This window comes from Odocoileus virginianus, chromosome 1 (genome assembly GCF_023699985.2).
Source record: "Odocoileus virginianus isolate 20LAN1187 ecotype Illinois chromosome 1, Ovbor_1.2, whole genome shotgun sequence".
Classification (NCBI taxonomy): Eukaryota; Metazoa; Chordata; class Mammalia; order Artiodactyla; family Cervidae; genus Odocoileus; species Odocoileus virginianus.
This window is the reverse complement of record NC_069674.1, coordinates 82556134-82581924: the sequence shown is the minus strand read 5'-3', so window position 1 is coordinate 82581924 and position 25791 is coordinate 82556134. Positions and strand designations below refer to the sequence as shown.

Genomic DNA, 25791 nt, shown 5'->3' with positions numbered 1-25791 from the left:
AATAAAGTCTGACACTGTTTCCAGTTGCTCAATTTTCCATGAAGTGATGGGACCAGATGCCATGATCTTAGTTTTCTGAATATTGAGCTTTAAGCCAACTTTTTCACTCTCCTCTTTCACTTTCATCAAGAGGCTCTTTAGTTCTTCTTCACTTTCTGTCATAAGGGTGGTGTCATCTGCATATCTGAGGTTATTGATATTTCTCCCAGTAATCTTGATGCCAGTTTGTGCTTCATCCAGCCCAGCGTTTCTCATGATGTACTCTGCATATAAGTTAAATAAGCAGGGTGACAATATACAGCCTTGATGTACTCCTTTCCTGATTTGGAATCAGTCTGTTGTTCCATGTCCAGTTCTAACTGTTGCTTCTTGACCTGCATACAGATTACTCAGGAGGCAGGTCAGGTGGTCTGGTATTTCTATCTCTTTAAGAAACAAATATCCATAAAGCAAAAAACAGAAGAAATATAAGGGAAAATAAAAAAATATATAATCATAGTGAGACATAGTAACATTTCTCTAAGAATATTTTACTAAGTGCAAAAAAGTAAGAATAGGAGTGTCTGGAATTGTGTCCTTAATTTAAATATAATAGATTTCTATTTACATTAATCTTATATCCTACACAAATATATTAAAAATTTTGTATCTCATACATTGTTTTTAGATGTCCATAGGACATTTAGAAAAACTGGCAAAAAGACAAAACATTTCTGAATTTCAAAAATTAGAATCCTTTTTTGTGTGTGTGATTCAGTTATACATGTACACATATATTATTTTTGAACTTGTTTTCCATGATAAGTTTTTACAATATAGTGACTATTGTTCCCTGTGCTATACAATAAATCTTTTGTTCATTTATTTGTAAAGGTTATCTAGGTTTTTTTGTTTTTTTCTGAAGGAATTCTGTGTGTCCTACACTGAGCAGACATCCCTACATGTTTTTCTCCTTGTTTCTTCCAGGTTTCGAGAGTTCTGGATTAATTTTGTGTTTAATTACTCAGTCTGGGATTTCCCAGTCACAGAGGCAGGGTCAACTTGGATGCCATAGCTTGACGTGGCAGAGGTGTGAGATTTTGATTTCTTTTGGAGAACTTTTTCCTATTGAAAGCCTATCAATATGTTTCAAGGTTTCTTCTTGCTTCTCTGAGCTAGTAGGTCAAGTTTTTCTAGAACCTTTTACTGGATTGTGTAGTACCCTGAGTATCTCTGTTGACATCAGCATCTCGATTCCAACTCCGTCCCTTGCTCAGGCAGTATAAGGGGCAGAGACATAGAAATGTTCTGTGGCCACGTGGGCGATTGAAACTTGTGTCTAGGGTTTGAGTCTTCACTCAAATCCTCCTGCAGGCTGCGTGACATTAGCCTTGAACCTCATTCTGCTGCTCTGGCGTAGGTGTACATCCTTTGCTTTGGGGACTGTCGCCTACTCTTCCCCACCCTTTTCCCCTTCTTCCTTTCCCTTCTGTCTTCCCCCTGTCTTATATTTGGCTGTGTACTTTGAATGTGGATGTGTTTTGTTTTATTTAAATGCCCTCTGTGTTAATAAAGGAATTATTCACTCAGTGTAACCCACTATGTTGCAAGATTGCCTATTGTGGTTATTACTGCTATTTAATACTGGCTGTCTAGATTGTTTTTATTTTTGGTGCTCATTAATAATTGTGTAACAACCAGACTTGTGTTTACATACCTGTTGCTCATATTTTTCTTCATTTATTCAGGATAAATTTCCAGATGTCAAATTTCTAGCTCAAAGAGCAAAACTTTTTAAGCCTTTGAAACGTCATGCCAAGTTTACCTTCCCAATATCATTGTGTGAGAATTGTCCATTCCCTCTCCTGTCGTTAGCATTGGGTTGATTCTTCTTAGAGCTAAAATTTTTCATAGTCTCATAGCTTTATGTTAGTCAGCTAATTAACAAAATTTAGTGTTTTTTTCTCCTGTAAAGTAATTTTAAACTTTTACGTTAGATGAGAAGTAGAAAAACAGAATGGTTTATGAAGAAAGCACTTACATGATTAATTATGAAACACTTCTAGCATGAATTGAAATGTTTGACAGACTAGCCAACAGATGCCTTCAATATAGCATTTCAGCATTGCCACTAACTTGCACACGAGTGAAGCTAACATTTGAATACTGTTAAAGCTGTAGTTTGGTTCATGAGAAGTGTGTGCATCTGAATTGAAACTCCTTTAGTTTCTGCTTTTTAAAAATGGATGTAACGATTTGCTAGAATTTGTTTTTAATTAAAATGTCTCTTGCTAATATTGTGAGCAGCTTGGAAGATGAATTCTGTCCTTTAAAATAGTTTAATTTCAAAACTGAAATCAGAGTTGAGTGTAACTGATGATCTACCTGAACAAGTAATTTCTTTCCTTAGTTTTCAATTCCAAGTTGTAGTGAAATTAACTAAGGTAATTATTTTAAACTCATCCCCCTCAAGGTATTGTAATTGTATATTAGCTGATGTTGGGATTAAAGGCAAAAATACTGAATTTTGAATATATAGCCCTGCCATGTGCCAGACTTTGAAGGTAAAACAGATAAAATTTCTCAGATTTAAGAGTTCCTTGACAAAAGTATTCTGTTTTGTTAGACTTGGGATCTGATAAGAAAGTATTTCCACTCTTCCTTTATTATTGCACTATATGAAAATCAACAAAGAGAAGCATTTTGAACTTGAAAATATTAATTACTAGTGTACTGGTACATCGCCTAAGGTACTTTAAATAAGACTCATAGTAAGGAGTATAAAGCTTTTCTTATTAACCATTCACCCTTCCTGACCATAAATATTCCGAAATATTATGTGTATAGAAAGAGACTCTCATTTTTCTACTTAAGGTCAGTTTTTAGTCTCATTTTTAATCACTGAGAAATTCTTTTAAAAACAAGTGAATGTTGTGTTGATAGTGTTCCTATTTTGTTCCAACCCTTTGACTCAAAAAAGGCTGTAGCTACCCACCGTGTACTGGACATAAGTTAATTTTTTTTTTTTTGTCTTTATAGAGAAGTGTGACCTAATAGGCACATGCTTCCTAACATAGCAGGAACCTACCAGATGATGAGTAGAGCACATATTTTCCACTGCCCCTCTCATCTGTTAAAAGAAAATTTCTCCACAGACAATTTACTAACCTAGTAGGCTTTTATTCAGTGATTCATCAATCAGGCAGCATTCAATCTGCAGATGGAAAGAAGCTATAGAAAGAGCTATAGAAAATGAAAGATTTTTATAAACCAAAGTGAGCAGGAGCAAGGGAGGAAATTATGCTGAGCATTTACTGATTGGTTAAAGCAGGGTGACTTTGAGAGTAAGGAGCAAAAGGAGGCCTAAGAGCCCCGTCAGGTAATGTGTGCTGAGCAGGCAGGTGCTGATTGGTTGATCTAAGCCTTCCTTTTCTGGGAGAGTCCAGTGTAGAAACAGTTAAGTTTGGGGTCGCTGGCATGGGACTTTAGCATGAGCAACTCCATCTTGGGCCCAGCCTGGTTACTTTAACACATGAAAACTTAAATTGAAAGACAAAGTATACAAAATAAAATCATACTGCAACTGGAAATACTAGACCAGATAATTTGAGGAATGCCTAGAAGTTGATAACAGATGGAATCAAACTGATAGATAACTAAGAGGGACATATGTATACCTGTGGCTGATTCATGTTGATATATGGCAAAGGCCAACACAGTATTGTAAAGCAATTATCCTCCAAAAAAAAAAAAAAGAATTTTTTAAAAGCTATTGCCATGATAAGCCTATTTTATTCCAATGAAATTCCAGAGAAATTACAAACTGAAATTCAATAAAGGGAAAAAGCCTGGGGCTTGTGGTCAGGGATCAGTACTGAATGTCTAACAGGTAGACAGTTGGAACCAGTCCTGCCTCTTATACATCCTGAGAGATTATCAGTGAAAGTGTTTGTCCCGAGGATAAAGCCCTGAGAAATACTTCATAAACGAAGTGAGACATTTATTGAGTACTTCTGCCATGACTGTGTCTTGACTGTAGATTTGGGGTTGGGCAACTTTTTCTGTGCAGGATGGAATAGTAAATATTTTAGTCTTTATGGCTTTTTAATCTCTTTCACACCCACTTCTCTCTGCTGCTATAGTGGGAATGAGGACATAGACAATTTTTAAATGAATGGACAAGACTCAGTTCCAGTCAAACATTATTTATAAAAATAGGTGGTGGGCCATATTTGGCTCATTACCTGTAGTTCACCAATTGTGGTTCTAGAGAAAGAAGCAGAACAGATCCTGAAGTAACTCAGGATCCCCACAATGACAGATGGAGGTAACAGAAAAATGTTACCCATGTAGACCTTGAGTCCAGTCTGACCCTTTAACTTAAGAGTTGCTTCTTTGAACAGCTCAAACACTGACAAAGATTTTCAGTTCAGAGGAGAAAGCAAACATAACAAAGAGGTAGAGGAAAGAAGCATTCCCCTATAAGAAAGATTCTTAGAAGAGAGGACAGCACTACTGTGATTTTATACTAATATATAACTTGAAAATTAAATGGATGATTTTCTATGAACACTGTTTCTTAGATTGATTCAAAATGAGGTAGAAAGCTTGAGTAGACCAGTAACCACAGAAATAATAGAAATGGTAATCAAGTTAAAATTTAAAAAAATATGTGTGTGTGTGTGTGTGTATCTTTTAAATAGAGTACTGTTCCAGTGGTTCTGTCAGACATTTTAAAAACAGATTAATACCGTTATATCAACTGTTCTGGAATGTAGAAAAACATGCAAAGATTTTTTTACTCATTTTATAAAGTTCTAATAAACTTGGGAGAGAAAGTTGGCAATGATGAAGTACAAGAGAACGTTCTGTTGGCCAGTTTCACGAATTAGCACATCTCCTTTTTAGTCAGGGTTTTCCATTTAGCACTGTAGGGAGACAGTCTTTGTGGATCTCACATTTTATCCATCTTGTGAGCAGAGGGATTAACTGCCTTCATTCTAGACTATCTTGACAAACATGCTTGTATAGCAGACGTTACTGTATGGAATGGTTACAGGATTTGTTTTGAGCAGAAGTCCTTGGTCAGGACATGAATGGACTAACTACTCATTCTATTAATGGTACATTTTGTGAGTAGAATGTTTTAATTCTGATGTAGTTTAGTGTATCAAGTTTGTACCTTATAATCAATTAGCTTTATGTCACATACAAAAAGTTCTTGCCTTTCTTAATGTCATAAAGATATTTTCCTGTTTTCCTTCTAGGTGCTTTATAGTTCTGGTTTTTCATTTAGATCTGTGATCCATGCATCTCTTCTTTTTCCTTCGAATTAACTTTGTGCCTTGGTAAAAAGCCAAACGATTATGTATCTGGGGGCTTATTTCCAGATTCTTCTGTTCCGTGGATCTGTCAGTCTCTCTATGCCACATCTAGTGTTAATTACTGTGGCTTTGCACTATATCACCTGGAAATTGTGTTTGTGTACTCTCCGATTGTGTTTTTTTGGTCAAAATTCTTTAGGCTCTTCTAAGTTCTCTTCATTTCTTTCTCTCTCTTGGTGCCTCTGTGTGGCTGTGGGATTTTAGTTTCCTTTGTGTGTGCTAAGTTACTCAGTCCTGTCCGACTCTTTGTAACCCCTTGGCCTGGGACTAAACCCACACCCTTGACAGTCAAAGTGCAGGGTCCTAACCGATGAAGCATCGGGACACTGGATCACCGGGGAATTTCCCATTTTTTTTCATTTCCAAATAAATTTTACTATCATAATGTTTGTTTTAAAAAGCTTCATTAGTCTTTTAGTCTAATTAAATTTTAACTGGGATAACATTGAATATAAAAATATTGGAAGGATGAATATCTCAGCAATGATGATTTTTAAAATCCAGGAACATGTTATGTCTCTTGATGTAGATCTTTAATATTTCTGAACAATGTTTTCTGAACAATGCTGTGCTGAGTCACTTCAGTTGTGTCTGACTCAAAACATGCTAATTAATTTTTAAATTTTATTTTCTAATATTTGTAGCTGGTATATAGAAATATATTGACATTTTAACATTTACCTTGTGTCTTGAGACTTTTCCAAATTTGTTTACTAGTTTTAGCATGATTTTCTTTTTAATATAGTTTCATAGGCTTTCTGTGTGTATGAATATACCACCTATAAATAATGGAAGTTTTACTTCTGGTCTTCCATTCTTTTTTGCCCTTTATTTCCTTTTCTTGAGTTACTGAATTAAGCTAGGACTTCGAGTATAGTGTTGCATAGAAGTAATGAGGACTCTCCCCAGTCTTAGTGAAGAACAGTGTTTTAAGTATAATAGTAGTTCTAGATTTTTGTAGACAGTCTTTCTCAAATAGAGTAAAATACCTTCCATTACATGCCAAGACTTTTATCTTGAAGAGATAGTGAAGTTTTTCAAATCTTCTAAGATGCTCTCTTGTGGTTTATCTCTTTTATTCTGTTACTATGGTGAGCTTTTGAATGCAAAGCCAGCTCCAGTTGTTTACGATGTATTACCACTTATCGATGTGTATGTATTTTTTGCTGAATTCTATTTGCTAATATTTTGTCCAGGAATTCTGCATTTATGTTCATAAGGGGCATTTATCTGTAATTTTCTATTATAATATCTGCCAGTTTGGGGATCAAGGTTATGTTCCTTAAAAGGAATTGAAAAGTATTGTATTCTCATGTATCATTTTGTGACAGTGTATGATAGAAATCTCTGGTGATGCTCTCTGGGCCTGGCATTTGGTTTGTAAAACATCTTTCACTTATATCTTGATTTCTTTTATATACATGCTGTTTATGTAGCTTTTTTGTTTGTTTTTCTTGTGTTGGCTTTGGGAATTTGTGTTTTTCAAGGTATTAACCCGTTTTTAATCTCAGTCCAGACCTGGCAGGTTACAGCCGTCCGACCACGTCTGGCCTGGTGTGTAGATGTTTGGCTGCTCTCACCTGGCACTGGTCTTACAAGTGGTGGTGAAGGCAATAGAGCCCACGCAGCCCTCAAAGGCTGCCTTTTCTGTCTGGCCCTTTGCTGAAGAAGGTCCATCCACCCAGAGCTAAGTTTTCAGACTTGACTGGTGTGAGTAGGTCGTCCTTTACCAACATCATCCTTAGCATATCTGGAGGGTCTGGCTTTGCGCCCCTCTTTCATTCCTGGCTGGTAATTTGTGTTTTCTCTCCTTTGTTTGTAATCAGACTTTCTGTATGTTCATCAGTCTTATTTAAGTTTTCAAAAAAACTAATCTCGGTTGATTTTCTCTATTGCTTGTTTGTATTTCACTGATTTCTGTTTTATCTTGATGACTTCCTTTCATCTACTTACTTTGAGTGTAATTTGCTTCTCTTTTTCAAGTATCTTAAGGTGGGAGTTTATTGATTTTTATACCTTTTTCTTTTACTATAAAGCATCTGAAAGGAAACTGAAAACTTGATGAAGATTATCTATCAGAAACTTAGAGAAAATCATGCTCAGTGGTGAAACATTAGCATCATTGTCATTAATGTCAGGAACAGGGTAATTATGCTCACTGTCTCCGACATTCACTGATCAGTATTGTGCTGGTTTTTGTGATATGATTGAAGGAGAAGTAAGAAATGAATAGTGCAAAGGAAGGTGATGAACTGGGGTTCCACAGACTTGATAGTGTCAGAAAGTGTGGGACCTGGTTTCTCTGGCAATTTTCTTTGTTCTCAGTAAATGAAATCCATTTTTTCTGATATTGCTAAAGTTAAAACATTGGTGGGTTTCAGGATTAGAGATCCTTATAGCTATTGTTAAGAGACACAGTATCACTTCTGTGTTTGTCCAGCTGGAAGGAGTTTTGAGGGTTCTGGTAGTTGGCTTCCAAAGTGCTATCGTTGTTACCTTTTAATGTTCAACTTGCTGAGCTGAGGACTTACAAGCTCCAGATTTTAACATTTCTACAGAAGGGCTCTTCCAGCTTCTTTGCCACCATTTTGGGTGTGCCTAAATTGAAAAGTCTTCAGTTCCCTTGATGCTGGTAAAATTGCAGTGTTTCTGCTGCTACAAGGAAAATGTTCCTCCTGTGTTGCCTTATGTATTTTTTGTTGTTAAGCCTCTCAGTCATGTCCAACTCTTTGCAACCCCATGGACTGCAGCATACCACGTTTCCCTGTCTTTTCACCATCTCCTGGAGTTTGCTCAAACTCTATGTCCATTGAGTCGATGATGCCACCAGGGAAGTCTCGCATAACATTGACAAGCTGTATTTTTAATCACTTGTCACTTGCCTGAACTTTTGTAAAAGAAAAAAGGAGAGATCAATAATGGAGAGATCACAGAAAGGCTCAGACAAGACAGTGCTTGTGAAAGGACTTGAAATTATAAATTTTCTTAAGAGACATAAACTGTTGTTATATTATTATATGTTTTATATATATATGTTATATATATATATGTACATATGTGTGTTATATATGTTATTTCTGTTGTTATAATCAACTCTTTTTAACCAAATTCTGGTACTGGTGTAAGATTTGGGACTCTCCAGACCGGGTATCTTGGCCAAGATGGGAAAATATCCAGTGCTGAAGTACCACTTTTCTAACAATCCTGATAAATTTTGCTGAGAAAGATACATGTGTGTAGACTCCTACTCTTCCTTCACTTGTTTACTCAGCAAACATGCATTGAGCACCTACTTTTCACCACCTATTCCCCAGTGGCCCTGGGGACAAAGCTCTCAACTAGACAGGCACAGACCTTGCCCCTGTGGAACCTAGAAGCGGGGTATGATGAACACTGAATGTGGCAGGCATGAACTAATAATCACCTCTGTTTTTGTTACCATGTAACTACATTTTTTGGATGTAGAATATGAAAAGTAGATTAATGCTATAAGACTGGATGTCTCAAGGACATGTTTTTATTCCTTTGAACCAACTATTCATTGTGTTTGATTTTAAGTCTCTCTGTAATGCTTTTTGCATAACCACTGCTTTTCCAACTTGAAAGTGGTGGGTGGATTGGTCTTGTGGAGGCTGGTACAAGGGGTCTTTGCGATGTGGTCAATAAGAACTCAAACTCAGAAGTCAGACTGTCTGGATTTGAATTTCCCCCTCTGCCCCATTTGGCAGTTGTGGTTAATATGCCCATGAGTCAGTTGTCTTTTACCTGCAAAACGAGAATACTAAGAGTGTTGTGAAGATTAAATGAGATAATATAGACAATAGCCCTCCTTGGTGCCTGGTGCATCGTGCACTCTGATTTACTGTGAATTGTGCATGCTGTGGTTATTGTTTTCCTGCCTGCCTTCTCCATGCGTGCTGTACCTATAGAACCTTCTGCCCTTTAGCTCACAGCAGTCTCAGGGCAGTCTGCACTATTTGGTGCTTTCTAGAATGTGGTACTAAAGGGAATCTGTTTTTGATAGTAAAGGTTTGAGAGCCTCTAGTGATGCAATATATTCACTTGCAACCAGTTCCTTTAGGATCTAATGGTTTGTCATTGACTGTCCTTTGCAGAGCTGTAAAGGAAAGGGGACGGTATTGTGTTGTAATAAGCTACCCTGGAATAAGGCAGATTTTTGTTGCTGCTGCTGTTAATAAGCCTTGAGTAAAACCAGAATGTTTTATGCAAATAAGCATGCTAACAAAATGACCACCTAAGACAGTATCCATCAAACCTTTCTACCCATGATTAACATTAAGAAATAGTTTATATCAGATCTAATTTACACACATCTGTATACACTGAAATAACTTTCATAAAGCAATTCATGTTCTTACTACTATAATGCAGCATCCTTATTTCTTTATATTCCATGTAATTCCATTCCAATTCTTTCCATTCTAGGAAGAGAGACCAGTAGTTTGAAATATATTGATCTCAGAAATTCCTGGACCAGACAACTCTTATTTAGGCAAAAATAGGGATATGAATGTGGCTTCCATGATGACTCAGATGGTAAAAAGTCTGCCTGCAATGCCGGAGACCTGGGTTCAATCCCTGGATGGGGAAGATCCCCTGGGGAAGAAAATGGCACCCACTGAAGTATTCTTGCCTGGGAAATCCCATGGACACAGGAGCCTGATGGCCTGCAGTCCATGGGTCACAAAGAATCAGACATGACTGAGTGACTAAACCACCGCCACCAGGGATATGAAAGTGAAAAGTGAAAGTCGCTCAGTCATGTCCAGCTGTTTGGGACCCTGTGGACTCTGCAGTCCATGGAATTCTCCAGGCCAGAATACTGGAGTGGTAGCTGTTCCCTTCTCCAAGGGATCTTCCCAACCCAGGAATCCAAACCAGGTCTCCCACATCGCAGGCAGATCCTTTACTAGCTGAGCCACCAGGGAAGCCAAGAATTCTGGAGTGGGCAGCCTATTCCTTCTCCAGCGGATCTTCCCAACCCAGAAATCAAACCAGAGTCTCCTACATTGCAGGCAGATTCTTTACCAGCTGAGCTACCAGGGAAGCACCAGGGATATGAAAAAGATTTAAGTGCAGCAGTCTTCAGCCATACATTAGAAAGCTTTTCTCAGTAATCATCCTATATTCCATGCAAAAACACGCAAAACAGAAAACCAACCAATCAAACAAAGCACTTTGTATTTAATTCTTACTATACTTTGACAGAAGCTAGCTCGATGTGACCTTTTAAAATTTTATAGTCATTTCTATTCCACCGAAGTTATAGACTAGATCATGGTTATGTGGATAGGTCACTGCAACCAGGAGACTTTGCTTCTTTGTCTGGCTTTGTCATTACCTGCAGGTTGACCTGTCTTCTTGGAGTCGTAGCTCAGGAGGTAGGGGGCAGGGGGCAGTAATATTATTTATTCTGTATTAGTTAATTAATTAAATCCCTTCCTTCCGCTCTACTCCTACCCCTCTAGTTGTTTGAGGGCCATCTGGGACAATGTGTTTGAAATAGTTTTGTAAACCAAAGGGCTTTTTACAATTATAAAGATTGTTGGGCTATAAAATTCCGTATTTGTAATTCTTACCTCCTTTAAAAAAATTCCTTCTAGATTTCTCAGTTGAGTACACTGATTGCACTTCTGCTGGGAGAGCTTCTACCTGGAGACAGGCAGAAGATCATGACAGTTTGTACCATAGATGTCCATGCCAGAGATGTGGTGGCAAAGCTTATTTCTCAGAAGGCAAGTTGTAGAGACTTCATGTATTTTTTGCTCTTTACTAAAAGTGGTGTTTTTGTCAAAAATATTTCTGAGAAAGCAATTTTTTTAAGTTGGTATTTTTGATTAGTCCAAAGAAATTGGTTGTACTTACTTTGGATACATTTCATATGGGTTAGCAAATATTATTATCCTTAAAAGAGTTACCCCAAGTGATATCCCCGTGGATTTGGCCACGTAAGCCTCCTCTAATTCATATCATCCAAAAATTAAGCCAGGATGTGGGAACCACAAGAAGTCATGTGTTCATTTCCCTGTTTTGTGGCTTCTTTACACATGGACATTGGCCTGTGGTAACCACCTTGGTGGCTTATCCCGCCAATAGCAGTAAGATTGTGGGCACCTCAATCATCTCTGTGTGCCTTTGATTATTTTCTTTTTGAAGAAAAAGAAATGTTGGCCACCCCTTGTCTTTTCCATTCCAAGCTAAATTACTTTTTTTTTTTTTAAAGAAGTTACTTTCTATTCCTTTCAATGCATTGTTTACCTTCTTTCCTTATCTCTTTAAAAAGTTCATGTATCTCTTTGATGCCCCCAGGGTTTAATGTGGAAGGAGAATAACTCATCCTTTTTTCAAAATAGACTCCTCCTTAAAATGTCAGAAATACAATCATCTAGTGAACAAAACTGACATACCATGCCCATAAAACTACTTTTTCCAAATCTCTCTCTTTTTTTTTTTTTAGGGTGGTAATTACCTTCATGGTTTGAGGGTATGCTTATATTGTGACATATTTTCTGTTGTTTTTCTAGTTCCTTCTCAATTTATTAAAATCAAAATGAATTTTAATTCTTTCCATAAAGTGCAAGCAAATGCTTCCTCGTGTGCAAACATAAGAAGAAACACTTCTTGATCCAGGTTCAGGACACTTACTGAATAATGTTGTTTAAATCCTAATCTAAAACTTATCCTTGCAAAATACTCTTACCATGTGTTCTCATTTTGATGATGAGCCATTGATAACTACTCTTTGAATATGACCTTGCATATTTTATCATTTTTTTTTATCAGTGATGGCTTGCTTGCAGCAGGAGAAGTTTTAGTTTAAAATGTGTTCTTTATTTTGTACTTAAAGAGATAAAGACTTTGTCTAATTCCTGCTTATTTGGTATGCAATGCTGAGACTCAGGAAGATATCAGACAATGAGCAGATGATAATTTTGGTAACTTCAGGTGATTCCTAGGAAATCCTTGGGTCACATTGTATCTTGAAAGAGATTGGAATTATTTTTCAAACTAGGAAAGAATGAATAGAATTGAGTAAAATAAGAAATAATGGCAATGAAAAAATACTGTTGTTTGGCCTAATGAAAAATGGAGTGGAAATCTCTAATAAAAGCAAAACAGTCTTAGAATGGACTTGGTTGAAAGTGTAGTTTGTTTATACCTCTGACATACTGAAATAATGGATTATGTGCTTTTTCCGTCTGATTTCACTGATATGAATATAAAGTCACAAAAGTGATCCAATCCCCTAGGGTGATTCAGTAGAGGGGAAGAAGCATTGCATCAAGAAACTGATGTTGTTTTACAGTAATAGCCTTCTTAAAATGAAGACTTTTATTACACACATATTTCTGATTAAGTATTCAACCATTTACGTGCAATTACAATTTGCAGTAGCATGCAAGAGATTTCCCTTTTGTGAGATGTTTAGGAGTAAACTGTGACTCAGCAGTTAATCACTAGATTACATTTGTGGCCTGAAAACTCTCAGTGTTCGTGTGCAGTGATCGCATGATGTTTCCAGGTCGCCACACCCCAGGCTTTCGCTTGGCACTCTCAGCTCCGTCACCGGTGGGAGGACGCCCGGAAACATTGTCTCGTAAATATCTGTGATGCCCAGTTCCAGTACTTCTATGAATATTTAGGAAACAGCCCTCGACTTGTGATCACGCCTCTAACTGACAGGTAACAATGGCAAGCTGGAGTCGGATGGGAAAAGCCGAGTCAAAAGAAGTCCCCTAGCATGGGTAAAGGCATCTCACAATAATCATTTTCAGATGGCTGAAAATAAAGGATTGCAGGAAAATGTGGAACAAATAGGGAAACTCTATGAAAGCAGTATGGAAATGCATTAATCGAGTGACACAGTGTATGTTGGTGTTAGAGACAAGGAAGAGAACCAAATTAGAAAAGCATAATGACAGGTGCTATGTGGTAGAAACATGAAATCATGGGCCATTAATATGGCTCAAGGCAGCGTCTTTGATCTCAGAGTCTATTCATTCTGGTTATTTATGGCTGACACCCTATTATCAGGGTTTCTAACCATTTCTCCCACTGCATCCTTTTGCTGAAAGTGTTAAAAGAAGAACTGCCTGTGATAAATTCATTTCTGAATTTATATAGTGAAGGAAGAAAAGAGGGAGAACAGGAATGGTTCAGCAGATACAGTACTTCTGAAGCACTGTGCTGAGGACGGTCCCAGGATCAAGCAGGCAGGATTCCTGCTCTTACAAAGCACACTCTCTAGGGGAGTGTGGCTTGTGAGTGCCTGAGAACAGAGAGGAATGGTAAACAGATTAACAGGGCTGTGTTAGGGCGTAATACTTTTGGAGTCTTCTTGTTCACTCGCTAAGTCGTGTCTCCTTGTGACCCTGTGGACTGCAGCACGCCAGGCCTCCCTGTCCCTCACCATCTCCCAGAGTTCACCCAAGTTCATGTCCATTGAATCAGTGATGCCATCCAACCACCCCATCCTCTGCTGTTCTTTTCTCCTTTTGCCCTCAATCCTTCCCAGCATCAGGGTCTTTTCAGATGAGTCGGCTGTTCATATGCTATGACAAAAATAATACAGGCTGATATGTTAGAAAGTGTCTTGAAGTGCTATAGATTGTGAGAGGACAGGGGAGCCAAGACTCAAATGTTAACAGGGAACGAGCAAGGCAAACATCCTGGGCCAGACAGTTACAGGTAAAGACAAGTACACAGTTTCTAAGATGGAAAGGAGCCTGGCTACTTCAAGGGATAGAGACAGAGCCCAGTGTGGCTCAAGTGCGCCAAAGGAGCACGGGGTTCTTAAAAGTTCATTGCCACCTGACTCCAAGGTGATAGAGACACACAGTCAGAATGTTGTAGAGATAAGGATATGTCACACTGACCTGAAATTCTTTGTTAGTATTCCAACCTCTGCTGAATTATTTGATGGGAGAAAGCATATTTAGTCTTTGGCATTAATGGAAGAGAAATCAGACCTCAAGATCATACTAATATTCCCAATTACCCAGTTATCACCATGCCATATAAGCTACCTGGAAATGAAAGTGCAAACAGCTTCAAGTCTGTCTGTCGAGCTGGGGTGGTAATGGTGACCCTGGGAGATTGGTGGAATTCCCTTATTAGCTTTGGGATTGTTCTTAAACATATTAATCTACTTGTGACTGTGTCATTGATAAATCATAAGGCTTCTGTAATTGTTTCTCTAGTTCAGTTCTCTTTAACTTGCCTCTAACTAAAGTCAGTGTTCACTATCTAGTTAATTTATGTACTGCTTTCAGATTTGAGAAATTAAAATTTGTAGCCTGACAAAATCACTTGTATCATCAAAACTGCAAATGCCTAGAATGAGCTGTATCCGTGCCATTGTAAATAGAGAAGAATACAGGATACAGGACAAAAGGGAAGAGGTGTCTTAAAGTCTGTCAATAGTGAGGACCAATAGCATATTAACTTTCCAATTTGAAAATCATTATGAGCTTTATTTGGAAGTAAAAAGGAAGATTAATATTCCTTTTATAGAGTGAATAGGGCTGTATAAGATGTTCACATGTACATTTCTCTCCCATTTCATTCTCGGGATTATTTATTAATAGTTTACATTAACACAATGATACCTTGCAAATACTCCCATTATGTCCTGTTTGGTGTTGACCTTCCCTTGGTGCGGTAGGCCGGAAAAATATCATCTCCTTCTCCCCTGTGTGGGTGGGTTTAGAGACCCAGGTCACCCAGTTTGTAACTGAGAGACTTGGGCTGGGACACAGGTGGACTGTTTCCTGGGGTGCAGGCTAAGCTGTTGTTACAGAAAGACCCAGAATACAAGGGCTTCAATAGCATGGAAGCTGGGGTCTCAGTTGGGTGACATTCCTGAGGAGGGTGGTTCAACAGTATTGGCTTCCTGGCGGCCAACATGCTACACGTGGCTTGAACGCTTGTTTCATTTCGTGGAAAAGGGGGAAAACATCTCAAAGGAGGCATCCTAGGGTGTGCATGCTCATTTCGGTGCATATCACACTGGTTGGAGCTTGGTCACTTGGCTGCTCCTGGCTGGAAGGCAGGGAGAAAATGTAGTCTGTAGCATATAGGTGGTGGTAGGTCCAGTGGAACTTGGAACCACAGGAAAAGCGTGCTAGGGCATAGTCTGCACTAGAAAAAGTGCTCTAATTCCTAGGCCAGGGATCTTTCAACTCCATATTCATTGTAAGCTGCTCTGAAATGTTATGGCTGTAAAATATAGGAACTCTTGCAATTTCCATAAGTAATTACTTCAGTTTGCATAGTACTTTGAATTTTTTAAAGCATTCATCTTTGGCTTTCTTAGCCATCCATTGCTTTCACCAGTTGGCCACCTCATTGAGTTGGCTTTCTTAATATAACCCTATAATAAACCTCATTTTGTGGAGGAAAAAATTGAGGCAGGTTGATGTCATAAATGCAATTTAAGGTTAATATTTGATGAATGGCAGAGTAGACACTGGTCCTGGGTACCCCCACTAGATCCACTATCTATACTAAAACAAAGATAATTCATGAATCTGCAGAAACCCCATGTTAGGTCCTGGCCAGGTATTAGTTTTCCTTCTTTTACAAGTTTTAAATTCTGTCTTAGCATATTTTTCCTTAGGCTAAGGACTCTGAATCTTTCCTGCAAAAATAAGTATTATCATAGTCTAAACACACGTAACAACACATTCGAAATGAATTCCTGAATATGTTTTAATGTGATAAATTGTCTTTGTCATATTTGCTTTGTGCAGTGAAATAGGTACATATTATCTGCATACTTTATTTATATATATTTGTACATCTCATCTCAATGTATTTATTAAAATGAAGTGTTTAATTCTTCATCATCCAAGATTCCTATTTTTCTTTTATAAACAATATTTTGAAATGTTGTCTGCCATATTAATAGTATGTTTGCCTAGAAATATCAGAAATTCAAGAGCATTACAAATTAAGTGTCATTTGTATTCAAATACACAGCTCTTCCGAAATGAGACAAAGCAATGTCTTTTTCTCTATTATTTTTAAACAGCCAACCTGAAATTAAATTTGATAAAATATTATTGACTCTTACCATGAACAAAATCAGAGGTATGTCAACATTTTGTATTACAGCTACATTCTGGACCATAGCTTCTTAAACTTAAAAAAAATATTTCATTGTCCTTCACTTTTTCTAGGAATCTCATATAAAATTGTAATACTTGTGTTTTCTTTTGCTTAAAGGTGTTACATTACTTTAACTCAATCCCTTCATCTCACCATGAGCGGGGCTCCAGCTGGCCCGGCTGGTACAGGGAAAACAGAAACCACGAAAGATCTTGGTCGTGCCCTTGGCATGATGGTTTATGTATTCAACTGTTCAGAGCAAATGGACTACAAAGTAAGTTATAAAATGGTACAGCCTCGTAGTATTATTCCTCATCTGGAATGATTCAAACTAATACCTTAAAACTCTTTTCTGTTAATAAATTCTTAATGCCTCACTCCATCGTTTAGTCCATAGGAAATATCTATAAGGGGTTGGTGCAGACAGGAGCCTGGGGCTGCTTTGACGAGTTCAATCGAATCTCCGTGGAAGTTCTGTCAGTGGTGTCAGTGCAAGTGAAAACGATACACGATGCCCTCAGAAACAGGAAGCAGAGGTGAGCGGCATGTGGCTTCTTCCTGTTGGTCCAAGTAGAAAGAGCTCCATGCAGCAATGGAGGAAACCTCACCTCCACAGTCTCTGCCTGCCTCTCCCTGTCCCATGAGATGGATAGAATGAGAGTGGCTGGTTAATTGTGAAGAATTATTTTGAATAACCTCCCATGTCTTTGCAGTGGTGTTTGAGCATTGAATACAAGAAAGGTGTATCACATTACTTTAATTACTTAAAGAATAAACACTTTCTGAAACACTGAATCCCATTATCAATTCTCAGTCCTGATCTTACTTGACCTTCTGGCAGCATTTGACACCATCTCTCCCTTCTACGTGATACACTTTCTCCACATAGGTTCCAAGATCCCACATCCTCCCAGTTTTCCCTCATCCTCAGGGCTGCTCATTTGCTGATTTCTTCTTGACTATAAAATGAGGGGAAGCCTAGTATCCAACTCATAGATTATCGTGAGAATTAAAGGCAGAGCACTTGGGCAAGTGCCTGACACATAGCACCATGTCAGTGTTACTGTTCAGTTGCTAAGTCATGTCCAGCTATTTGTGACCCCGTGATCTGCAGCACGCCAGGCTTCCCCGTCCTTCACTATCTCCCAGAGTTTGCTCAAACTCATGTCCATCGAGTTGGTGGTGCCATCCAGCCATCTCATCCTCTGTCGCCCCCTTCTCTGCCTACCTTCAGTCTTTCTTTGCATCAGGTGGCCAAAGTATTGGAGCTTCAGCATCAGTCCTTCCAATGATTATTCAGGGTTGATTTTCCTTTAGGACTGACATTCCTTTAGGATGTCACAATCTTTGGGTCTCTTCTTTTTTCTATCTCTATTCATCCCTTGATCATTTTATTTAGTCTCATGGCTTTCAATGCCATGTCGATGGTGCTGCCTATTGGCTGCCCAGATCTCCTTTCTCTGATATCTAGACTTACATAGACAATGTCAGCGATTGTCTTGGGGCATCTTAGGACTCAATTTGAAGTCTTATTTGCCTGTCATATTTAATAGATCCAAAGTAAAAATCTTTGTCCTTGCACTAACACCTGCATTATTAGTTATCTTGTCCTAGTAGAATACACCCTCACATTCTTCCAGTTATTTGGGTCAAATAGATCTAGAACCTAATCACTTCATAACTTGATGCCACACTCAGAGACAGAACATAAGTGGTACTTAGGGTTTGATGGATTTGTTTGGGAAATCAGTATTGCAGTACCCAATTGTGGTTTTCTTCGTACCATTTTTTGTATAAATTGCCATCTCATGTATCTGGCCTACCCTTTGATGCCCATTTTTAGGGTATTTTGCTCAGCCAGCTTTTATCCGTAAAAATGTCAGTCTCCCATTAGGGAAGGATCATCCAGTCCCTTGAAGCTGTGAAGCAACTACAGAAGTTTCCAGTTATTTTAGATACATCTGAATATTTCTACCTTGTAGGAAAATTCTCGGTCCTTCTGCCACATGGCTCTGGGAAAACAGGTTCCTGTGACCAGGTGTCTGCTGCCTTGCCTGCCCCTGATCTAATGGTATGCTATAGAAGTAAGGTTATTCCCCTGTGATTTCCAGACATTTGATTTAGCGTTTAGTCAAAATCTCCTTATTCAATATAACCCAGATGCCTTTGAGGCCATCCTTTTTTACGGAGAGTGAGATAACTGACCGATGTAAGGACTTGTGAAAATTCCCAGCCAGAGTCTTCTCCATCTCTGTGTGCACATATGTGAGCTGGTCATCCTCATGCTGGCCCATGTAGACTGCTAGGTTCCTTCATGCTTCCCTGAGTTCCATGGCATTCTCTTTTCGTCTGAGGATTTGAGAGGTGAGACCATGCCTAGCCACAGAGGCTTCCAGCATCTTGCTGTCTCCCTGCACCCCCGCACCCCGAGGTCCCTGCCCTTGACCCGTGGCTGTGCCTGCTGTGAGTGATGGCAGGGCACTCAGCCACCCCCCTGTCCTGCTTCCATAGCTGCCTGCCAGGCCTGTCTGCCTTCCCCAGCCCGACCCTCTGGGAATGAAGATTTCTCCATTTGTACCTTGACTATATACAGTCCACCTCCTTGTCATTGTCTAGCATCTAAGAAACAGTCCTAAAATGGGCATTCTCTTATCCCTCTTGTATTTGATGATGGAGGCTCAGGTCCTTCACCACTTCAGCCCTGCCGTTTCTCAACAAGAGAAAGCCTTATATGTGTTTCACTTGCTGCTGCTGTTTTTCAGTCACCCAGTCGTGTCTGACTGGTTCCGACCCCATGGACTGCAGCACACCAGACCTCCCTGTCCCTCACCATCTCCCGAAGTTTGCCCAAGTTCATGCCCACTGCACTGGTGATGCCATCCAGCCATCTCATCCTCTGTTACCCTCTTCCCCTCCTGCCCTCAATCTTTCCCAGCATCAGGAACTTTTCCAATGAGTCAGCTGTTCGCATCAGGTGACCAAAATACTGGAGCTTCAGCATCAGTCCTTCCAATAAGTATTTAGGGTTGATTTCCCTTAAGACTGACTGGTTGGATCTCCTTGCTGTCCAAGAGACTTTGAGAAGTCTTCTCAAGCACTACAGTTCAAGGGCATCAAGTTTTGGTGTTCTGCCTTCTTTGTGATCCAGCTTTCACAGCCGTACGTGACCACCGGGAAGACCATAGCCTTGACTAAACAGACTTTGTCGGTCTTTTTCGGTGATGTCTCTGCTTTTCAACATGCTGTCTAGGTTTAACATAGCTTTTCTGCCAAGAGGCAGTCGTTCTGATTTCATGGCTGCAGTCACCATCCTCAGTGATTTTAGAGCCCAGGAAGAGGAAATCTGTCACTCCTTCACCTTTTCCCCTTATATTTGCCATGAAGTAATGGGGCCAGATGCCATTATCTTAGTTTTTTTTTAATATTTAGTTTTAAGCCAGCTCTTTCACTCTCCTGCTTCAACCTCATGAAGAGGCTCTTTAGTTCCTCTTCACTTTCTGCCATCAGAGTGCTATCATCCACATATCTGAGGTTGTTGCTGTTTCTGTTCATGATGTTCTCACAGCACGTATACTGGAGTGGTTTGCCATTCCCTCCTCCGGTGGAACTCTCCTCTATGACCTGACCATCTTGGGTGGCTCTACATGGCATGGCTCATAGCTACACAAGCCCCTTTGCCACAGGACAGTGCTCCATGAAGGGGCTATTTCGTTTACCCCCATGGGAAAGTTTTTCCCTTCAGCTTGTCCTTCCATTTGGTTCCTACAGGCCTTTATGCTCCATCTCCCTGGCCTTCAACAGCCTAATGGGCCTGTTAAAGCTTTCTGAACACAGCCGTAGTCGTAACTAACATCTGTTGAGTATTTACCATGCTCCAGGCACTGTACAGTCTCCCTTAGTGGCTCAGTGGTCAGGAATCCGCCTGCCAATGCAGGGGACATGGGTTTGATCCCTGCGTCGGGAGGATCCCCTGGAGGAGGAAATGGCAACCTACTCCAGCATCGTTGCCTGGGAAATCCCATGGACAGAGGAGCCTGGCAGGCTACAGTCCATTAAGTCGCCAAGAGTTGGACATGACTGAGCGGATAAGCAGGCACGCACATAAATGCAGACACTGTACTCTTAGCCATTTATATACATAATCTCTTTTAATCATCATATAATCCAATAATATTATTTTTATATTCCCCGCCTTTTGTATTGGATGCAGGAATGGAATATGCCTAAAGTGATATATCTGGTCTCTGAATGCTCCCAGTCTGGCCCCAGAGCTAGCTGTCACAAGCACCACAGTATTCAGAAGTATCTGACTCTGTGTGACCCCATGGACTGAGGCCTTCCACACCTCACTGTCCATGGGATTCTCCGGGCGAGAATACTTGAGTGAGTTGCCGTGTCCTCTCCTCCAGGGGATCTTCCCAACCCAGGGATCGAACCCACAATCTCTTATGTCTCCTGCATTGGCAGGCGGGTTCTTTACCACTAGCGCCACCTGGGAATCCCACCTCTCAATGGTGGTCAGTAGATACTTGTTGAATAAGTGGGAGGGAAGGAGAGATGGAGGGTGAGCACACAGACAAGGTAACGACTGAACAAAAAGTCCCTTCCTTCTCTGAGCTGGACTTTCTCCATCCGTACCACATCACATTCAAGAAATTGCAGACCATGTTGAAGTCAAAGATGACATCACCTTTCATTAACTGTTAAAATAGTCAAGTCCTCATTTTTATATTCTTGCACACTGTGGCCATGCTAAAATAACAAAGGAATACTTGCCATACTTGTAATTCCTTTGGGGGAAGGGAGTGTATTTTTAATAAACATGCTTCAAGATATTCAAAATATGTATGCTTATGAATTTTAAAGAAAATTACACAGCATAAACAGCTTCCTAATAATAATTTGCATTTTGCAGTGGTTTGCATTTGTCAATGTGCATTGATATTCAATGAACACATTTAATTCCATCAGCATTCTTCTTCTGGTAGATTTGTATTTCTTGGCGAAGCTATCATACTGAAGCCATCAGTCGGAATATTTATCACTATGAACCCAGGATATGCTGGTCGAACTGAATTACCAGAAAATCTCAAAGCTCTTTTCAGGCAAGTGTTATGCTTGGTGGTTTAGCATCTGGAGCGCTCATGCCACCTAACGTTGCTGGTTTGCACTGTTAAATGATTTGTTTTTACTCGAGAATTTCTATGGAAAACCCCTTATTGTTTCTTTGGGATCCCTTTATAGAGAGAACTTTCACCATGATAAATTAACTCTTGTGAAATATGAAATCAGACCTCAAAATTGTTACATAAAAGTTACATGGTACATTGAACATTTAATACTAGCTCTTATTATATTTGTAATAAAACAATTTTATTATAAACATAATTTTCACAAAGTACAGACTATTTGGAAAATATGAAACTGAATAAAGAAAAAATTACAATTTTATCACCTAGAAATATGATTGTTGTATTTTTTCTAGTCTCATAATTCCTGTTTTATGAGTTTAAGTTATTAGATTAGGCATAATTGTCATTTAATTCTCATTTAATGTGTTGACATAAGTAGTTTGTCATATTACTGAAAATTCTTTAGAAATACCATTTCTTTGTAGTTCCAAAATGGTCTCTCCCTTGGCTTATCCATAATCTTCTTAATCACTCCCTATTGTCTGACATGGAGGGCTTGTGTTTTTCTTTTCAGTTCTTTATGATCACAAAATAGCAGGCTGTAAGCATCCCTTCACATGAAGCTTATTACCCAGAATAGATTTCTACATGTAGAATTACTTTGTGAATGGCTGAAGTCTTTACTGACAACCTGCTTTCCAAACATACTCTGCCAGTTTATACACTTATGGCAATCTGTCAGAGAACTTGTGCTGTTTCATCTGAACCCATTCTGTTTAACTCACGTTTTAAATCAACTTTGTTTCCTGCAATAAAATGCACCCACCTAAGTATCCAGTTGGTGGAAACACTACCACTGCAGTCAAGATGTGGAATGTTTCCGACACCCCTGGACGTTCTCCTGTGCCTCTTTGAGGTTAATCCCCCATATCACTGAGGTCCTTTCGGTGACTCAAGATTAAATTTGTCTTTCCTAGAGTTGATGTAAATGAAACCATGCTGTATGTATTCATTTGTGTTGCCTTCTTTCCTTGAAGATTATGATTTGGAGATTTATCAGAGTTATCCAGTGCATCAGTAGTTTGTTCTTTTTTGTTCCTAATGAGTATTCTATTGGAGAGGCATACTTCAGTTTGTTTATCTAGTCTCTGGTTGATGTATGTCTCCAGTTTGGGATGATGATGAATACAGCTGCTGTGAACATTCATGTACAGTCTTTGTGTGAATACATGTTTCTTTGGGGTAGATATCTATGAATGGAATTAGTAAGTCAAATGGCAAATGTATGTTTGAGTTTATTAAAAGCTGCAAATCTGTTTTCTAAGATGGCTGTACCATTTTATACCCTCACCATCAATATAGAACAATTGTTCTACATTCTTGTTAAAACTTGATATTATCAGTCTTTTTACTTTTAACCAACATAATAAATAGGAGGTGGTATATCATTGTGGGTTTAACTTGCATTTCCATGATGGCTAATAATGTTGAGCATCTTTCCATGTAACTTACTGGCCATTCCCATACCGTCTTTGGTGAAGTGCTGTATTCTGCATACAGTTTCTTTGTTGAATACACACATTGCAAGTATTTTCCCCTCAATTTATGACTTGCTTTTTCATTTTCATAATGGTGTCCATCAAAAATAGAAGTTTTAAATTCAATGAAATATAGTTTTCAATTTGTTTCATGGTTTTTAGAAATATCCTAATTAAGACCATTTGACTCACGACAGGTTGCAAACTTTTCCCACTATGTTTCTTTTAGAAGTTTTTTTTTTTAAAATAGTTTTCATATGACTCCCTTCTTTTTTGTTGATGTGTCAGACTATATTCATTGATTGTTCAGATGATACACAATTCTTCAGTGTTGCATCCCTGAGATAAACTCCACCTGGTCAGGAGTTATTATTTTATCTGTGTTATTGGATTCAATTTATCACTATTTTGTTGAGTATTTTTAAATCAGTGCCACGAGGGATGTTGGCCTGTAGCGTCTTTCTTGTCATATCTTCATCTGGTTTTGGACCCAGGTAATTCTGACCCCATGAATGACTTGACATATGTTCCCTTCTCTGTTTTCTTCAGAGTTTTGTAGGGCTGGTATTATTTATCCCCTATTTGACAGAATTAATCAGTGAAGCCTTACATATACTTGGGCTTAGATTTTTCTTTGTTGGACTCGTTCTAGTGATCAATTCAGTTTCTTTAAAAGATATAGATTTTTTTTTTCTTGAATTAGTTGTGATTTGCATCATTTAAGGGATTTCTCCATGTTATCTAAACTGTTGAATTTATTGGCATTAATTTGTTCCTAATATTCTCTTATTATCTCTGGTGATGTCCTGAAATCCATGTCTAATAAGGGTAATTTGTATCTTATTTCCATTTGTTTCCTTGATGAGCTGGAGGCTTATCAGTTTTATTTTTTAAAAGTTCTTCCATGTTTGATGTGTCTTTGTTCACAGTCTACCTTCAAAATGATATACTACTTCACATGGAATGAAAGAACCTCTGTAGTTTTTAGTGTGATTTCTTTTAACTCTATCAAGCTTAAAATTTGCTTGTCCATCCATCTAAATGTTTAAACATATTTCATTTGTATTTTCTTTTAATTTTTAGAGTATGACTTTTTAAATGTGCTTCATCTATTAAGGTCTTATTTTGGTAGGTAACATGAAATGAGTATTTAAACAGAATTCTTTTCCCTATTATTCAGTTATTCTAATACCCTTTAGTGAATGTCTTTGTTTTCTCATATAATAGCTTTCTTTCCAGCAATTCTATAATGCAATTTATTGCAATAGCAATTTTATGTCTTTTTTTCCTTGAAAAAAAAATTCTAGAAAATAACTGTCCTGGAAATCAATATAATAATTGCAGAATATTTCCATTTGAAAACTGTAGATCTCTCCAGTTTTTTTACATTTGTATTCCAGTTCATCTTGTACTGGTTTTCATTTGGGTCTTAAAATTTGGAAATTATTTTGTGAAGTCTTCATAAATTTGGCTTAAATAAGTGCAGCATCATTTGTGTATGGGACAAGTATTGATCTCAGCAAAGTGTGAAGGACGATCGGGTGATGCCTGTAGTATTCATGAGTGGAGGCAGCATGCCTGAGCCTTAAGTATCATGGCTCCACTGCTTACCCAGTCGTGTGCTTGTACTGCTCAAAACCCTAGTTTGCACCTCAGTAAAGTACAGACAAGAACAGTTGAGAGAATTAAGTGAGAAAGTACAGAAAAGCTGTAGCATCCCTTATGGTACGCAAAATACTCTTTGAGTATTAGTTGGCAATATTTGTGGAAGTACCAGTTAAGCAAATTTGCTAGCCTTTTCTGTCCTGTATTTACTTAGATACTGTGGGAGAAATTGTGGGGCTACTTTAGGTAGAAGTAGTCAATAACATAGGTCCAGAGAGACTCGGGAATTTTTAGGATGAAAAATTAGACATGCACACAGTAGACCATAATAATATTTATAAAAACAGATGGGTAAATATTACTGGGGTACATGCTATAGAATACATGCTTTAAAAAGTCTTAAGATTCAGGCTTATTTACCTGTTTACTCTGTCTACTTCTTGGCACTGAACTTCAGTTGAGTAGAATTTTTTCAAATGTTGCTTTTAATGGCAGTTGTCTTGTGAGGACTTTTTGAAAGTCCCCCATCCCCCAAAAAGGGAATTTTAAAGTTATTTTTCAGTAAATTTTCATCTTAAAAATCTAGTCAGTGTTGGAAATGACTGGTATGAGCTTGAAAGAGCTGATGATTAACTTGTCATGAATTTTGTGAGGTTTGTTCAGTAGAGATACTAATAAAAAGCTAAATTATATAAACTTTTGACTAAATAACATCTATGAAAAACAAAGGTGATAAACATCCAAATTCATGATTTCCTAATTAGTTTCCTCTATTTTAGTAACACTTACGCTCTTAGGTCACTTGTCTGTTGTGCGTGTATGGTGGCGTGCAACCTCATTGCATGTTAGCTCCACGTTCAGTGATACTGTCTTCGTAGATGAAGTCAGCCATGGTGGACATACTGATTCTTTGCAAGTCAGCAAGTGCTATTTTTTGGAGAGTCAGTTGTTAACTGTTCACGAGCACAGCACTGGCTACAGATAAAGGCTGACCTCTAGCACAAAACATCACTTACCTTTCTG

The 25791-nt window shown here is 38.5% G+C and overlaps 1 protein-coding gene across 1 annotated transcript in view; it reads left to right on the top strand.

Annotated features, from left to right (window-relative positions):
- Positions 1-25791, top strand: part of DNAH11 (dynein axonemal heavy chain 11) — a 344761-nt gene that overhangs the window by 110251 nt on the left and 208719 nt on the right. Inside the window, exons 31-35 of the mRNA XM_070470248.1 lie at positions 10988-11119; positions 12907-13067; positions 16611-16767; positions 16884-17029; positions 21482-21598. Of these exons, the coding sequence (XP_070326349.1) occupies positions 10988-11119; positions 12907-13067; positions 16611-16767; positions 16884-17029; positions 21482-21598 (713 nt within the window). The remainder of the gene's footprint in view (positions 1-10987; positions 11120-12906; positions 13068-16610; positions 16768-16883; positions 17030-21481; positions 21599-25791) is intronic.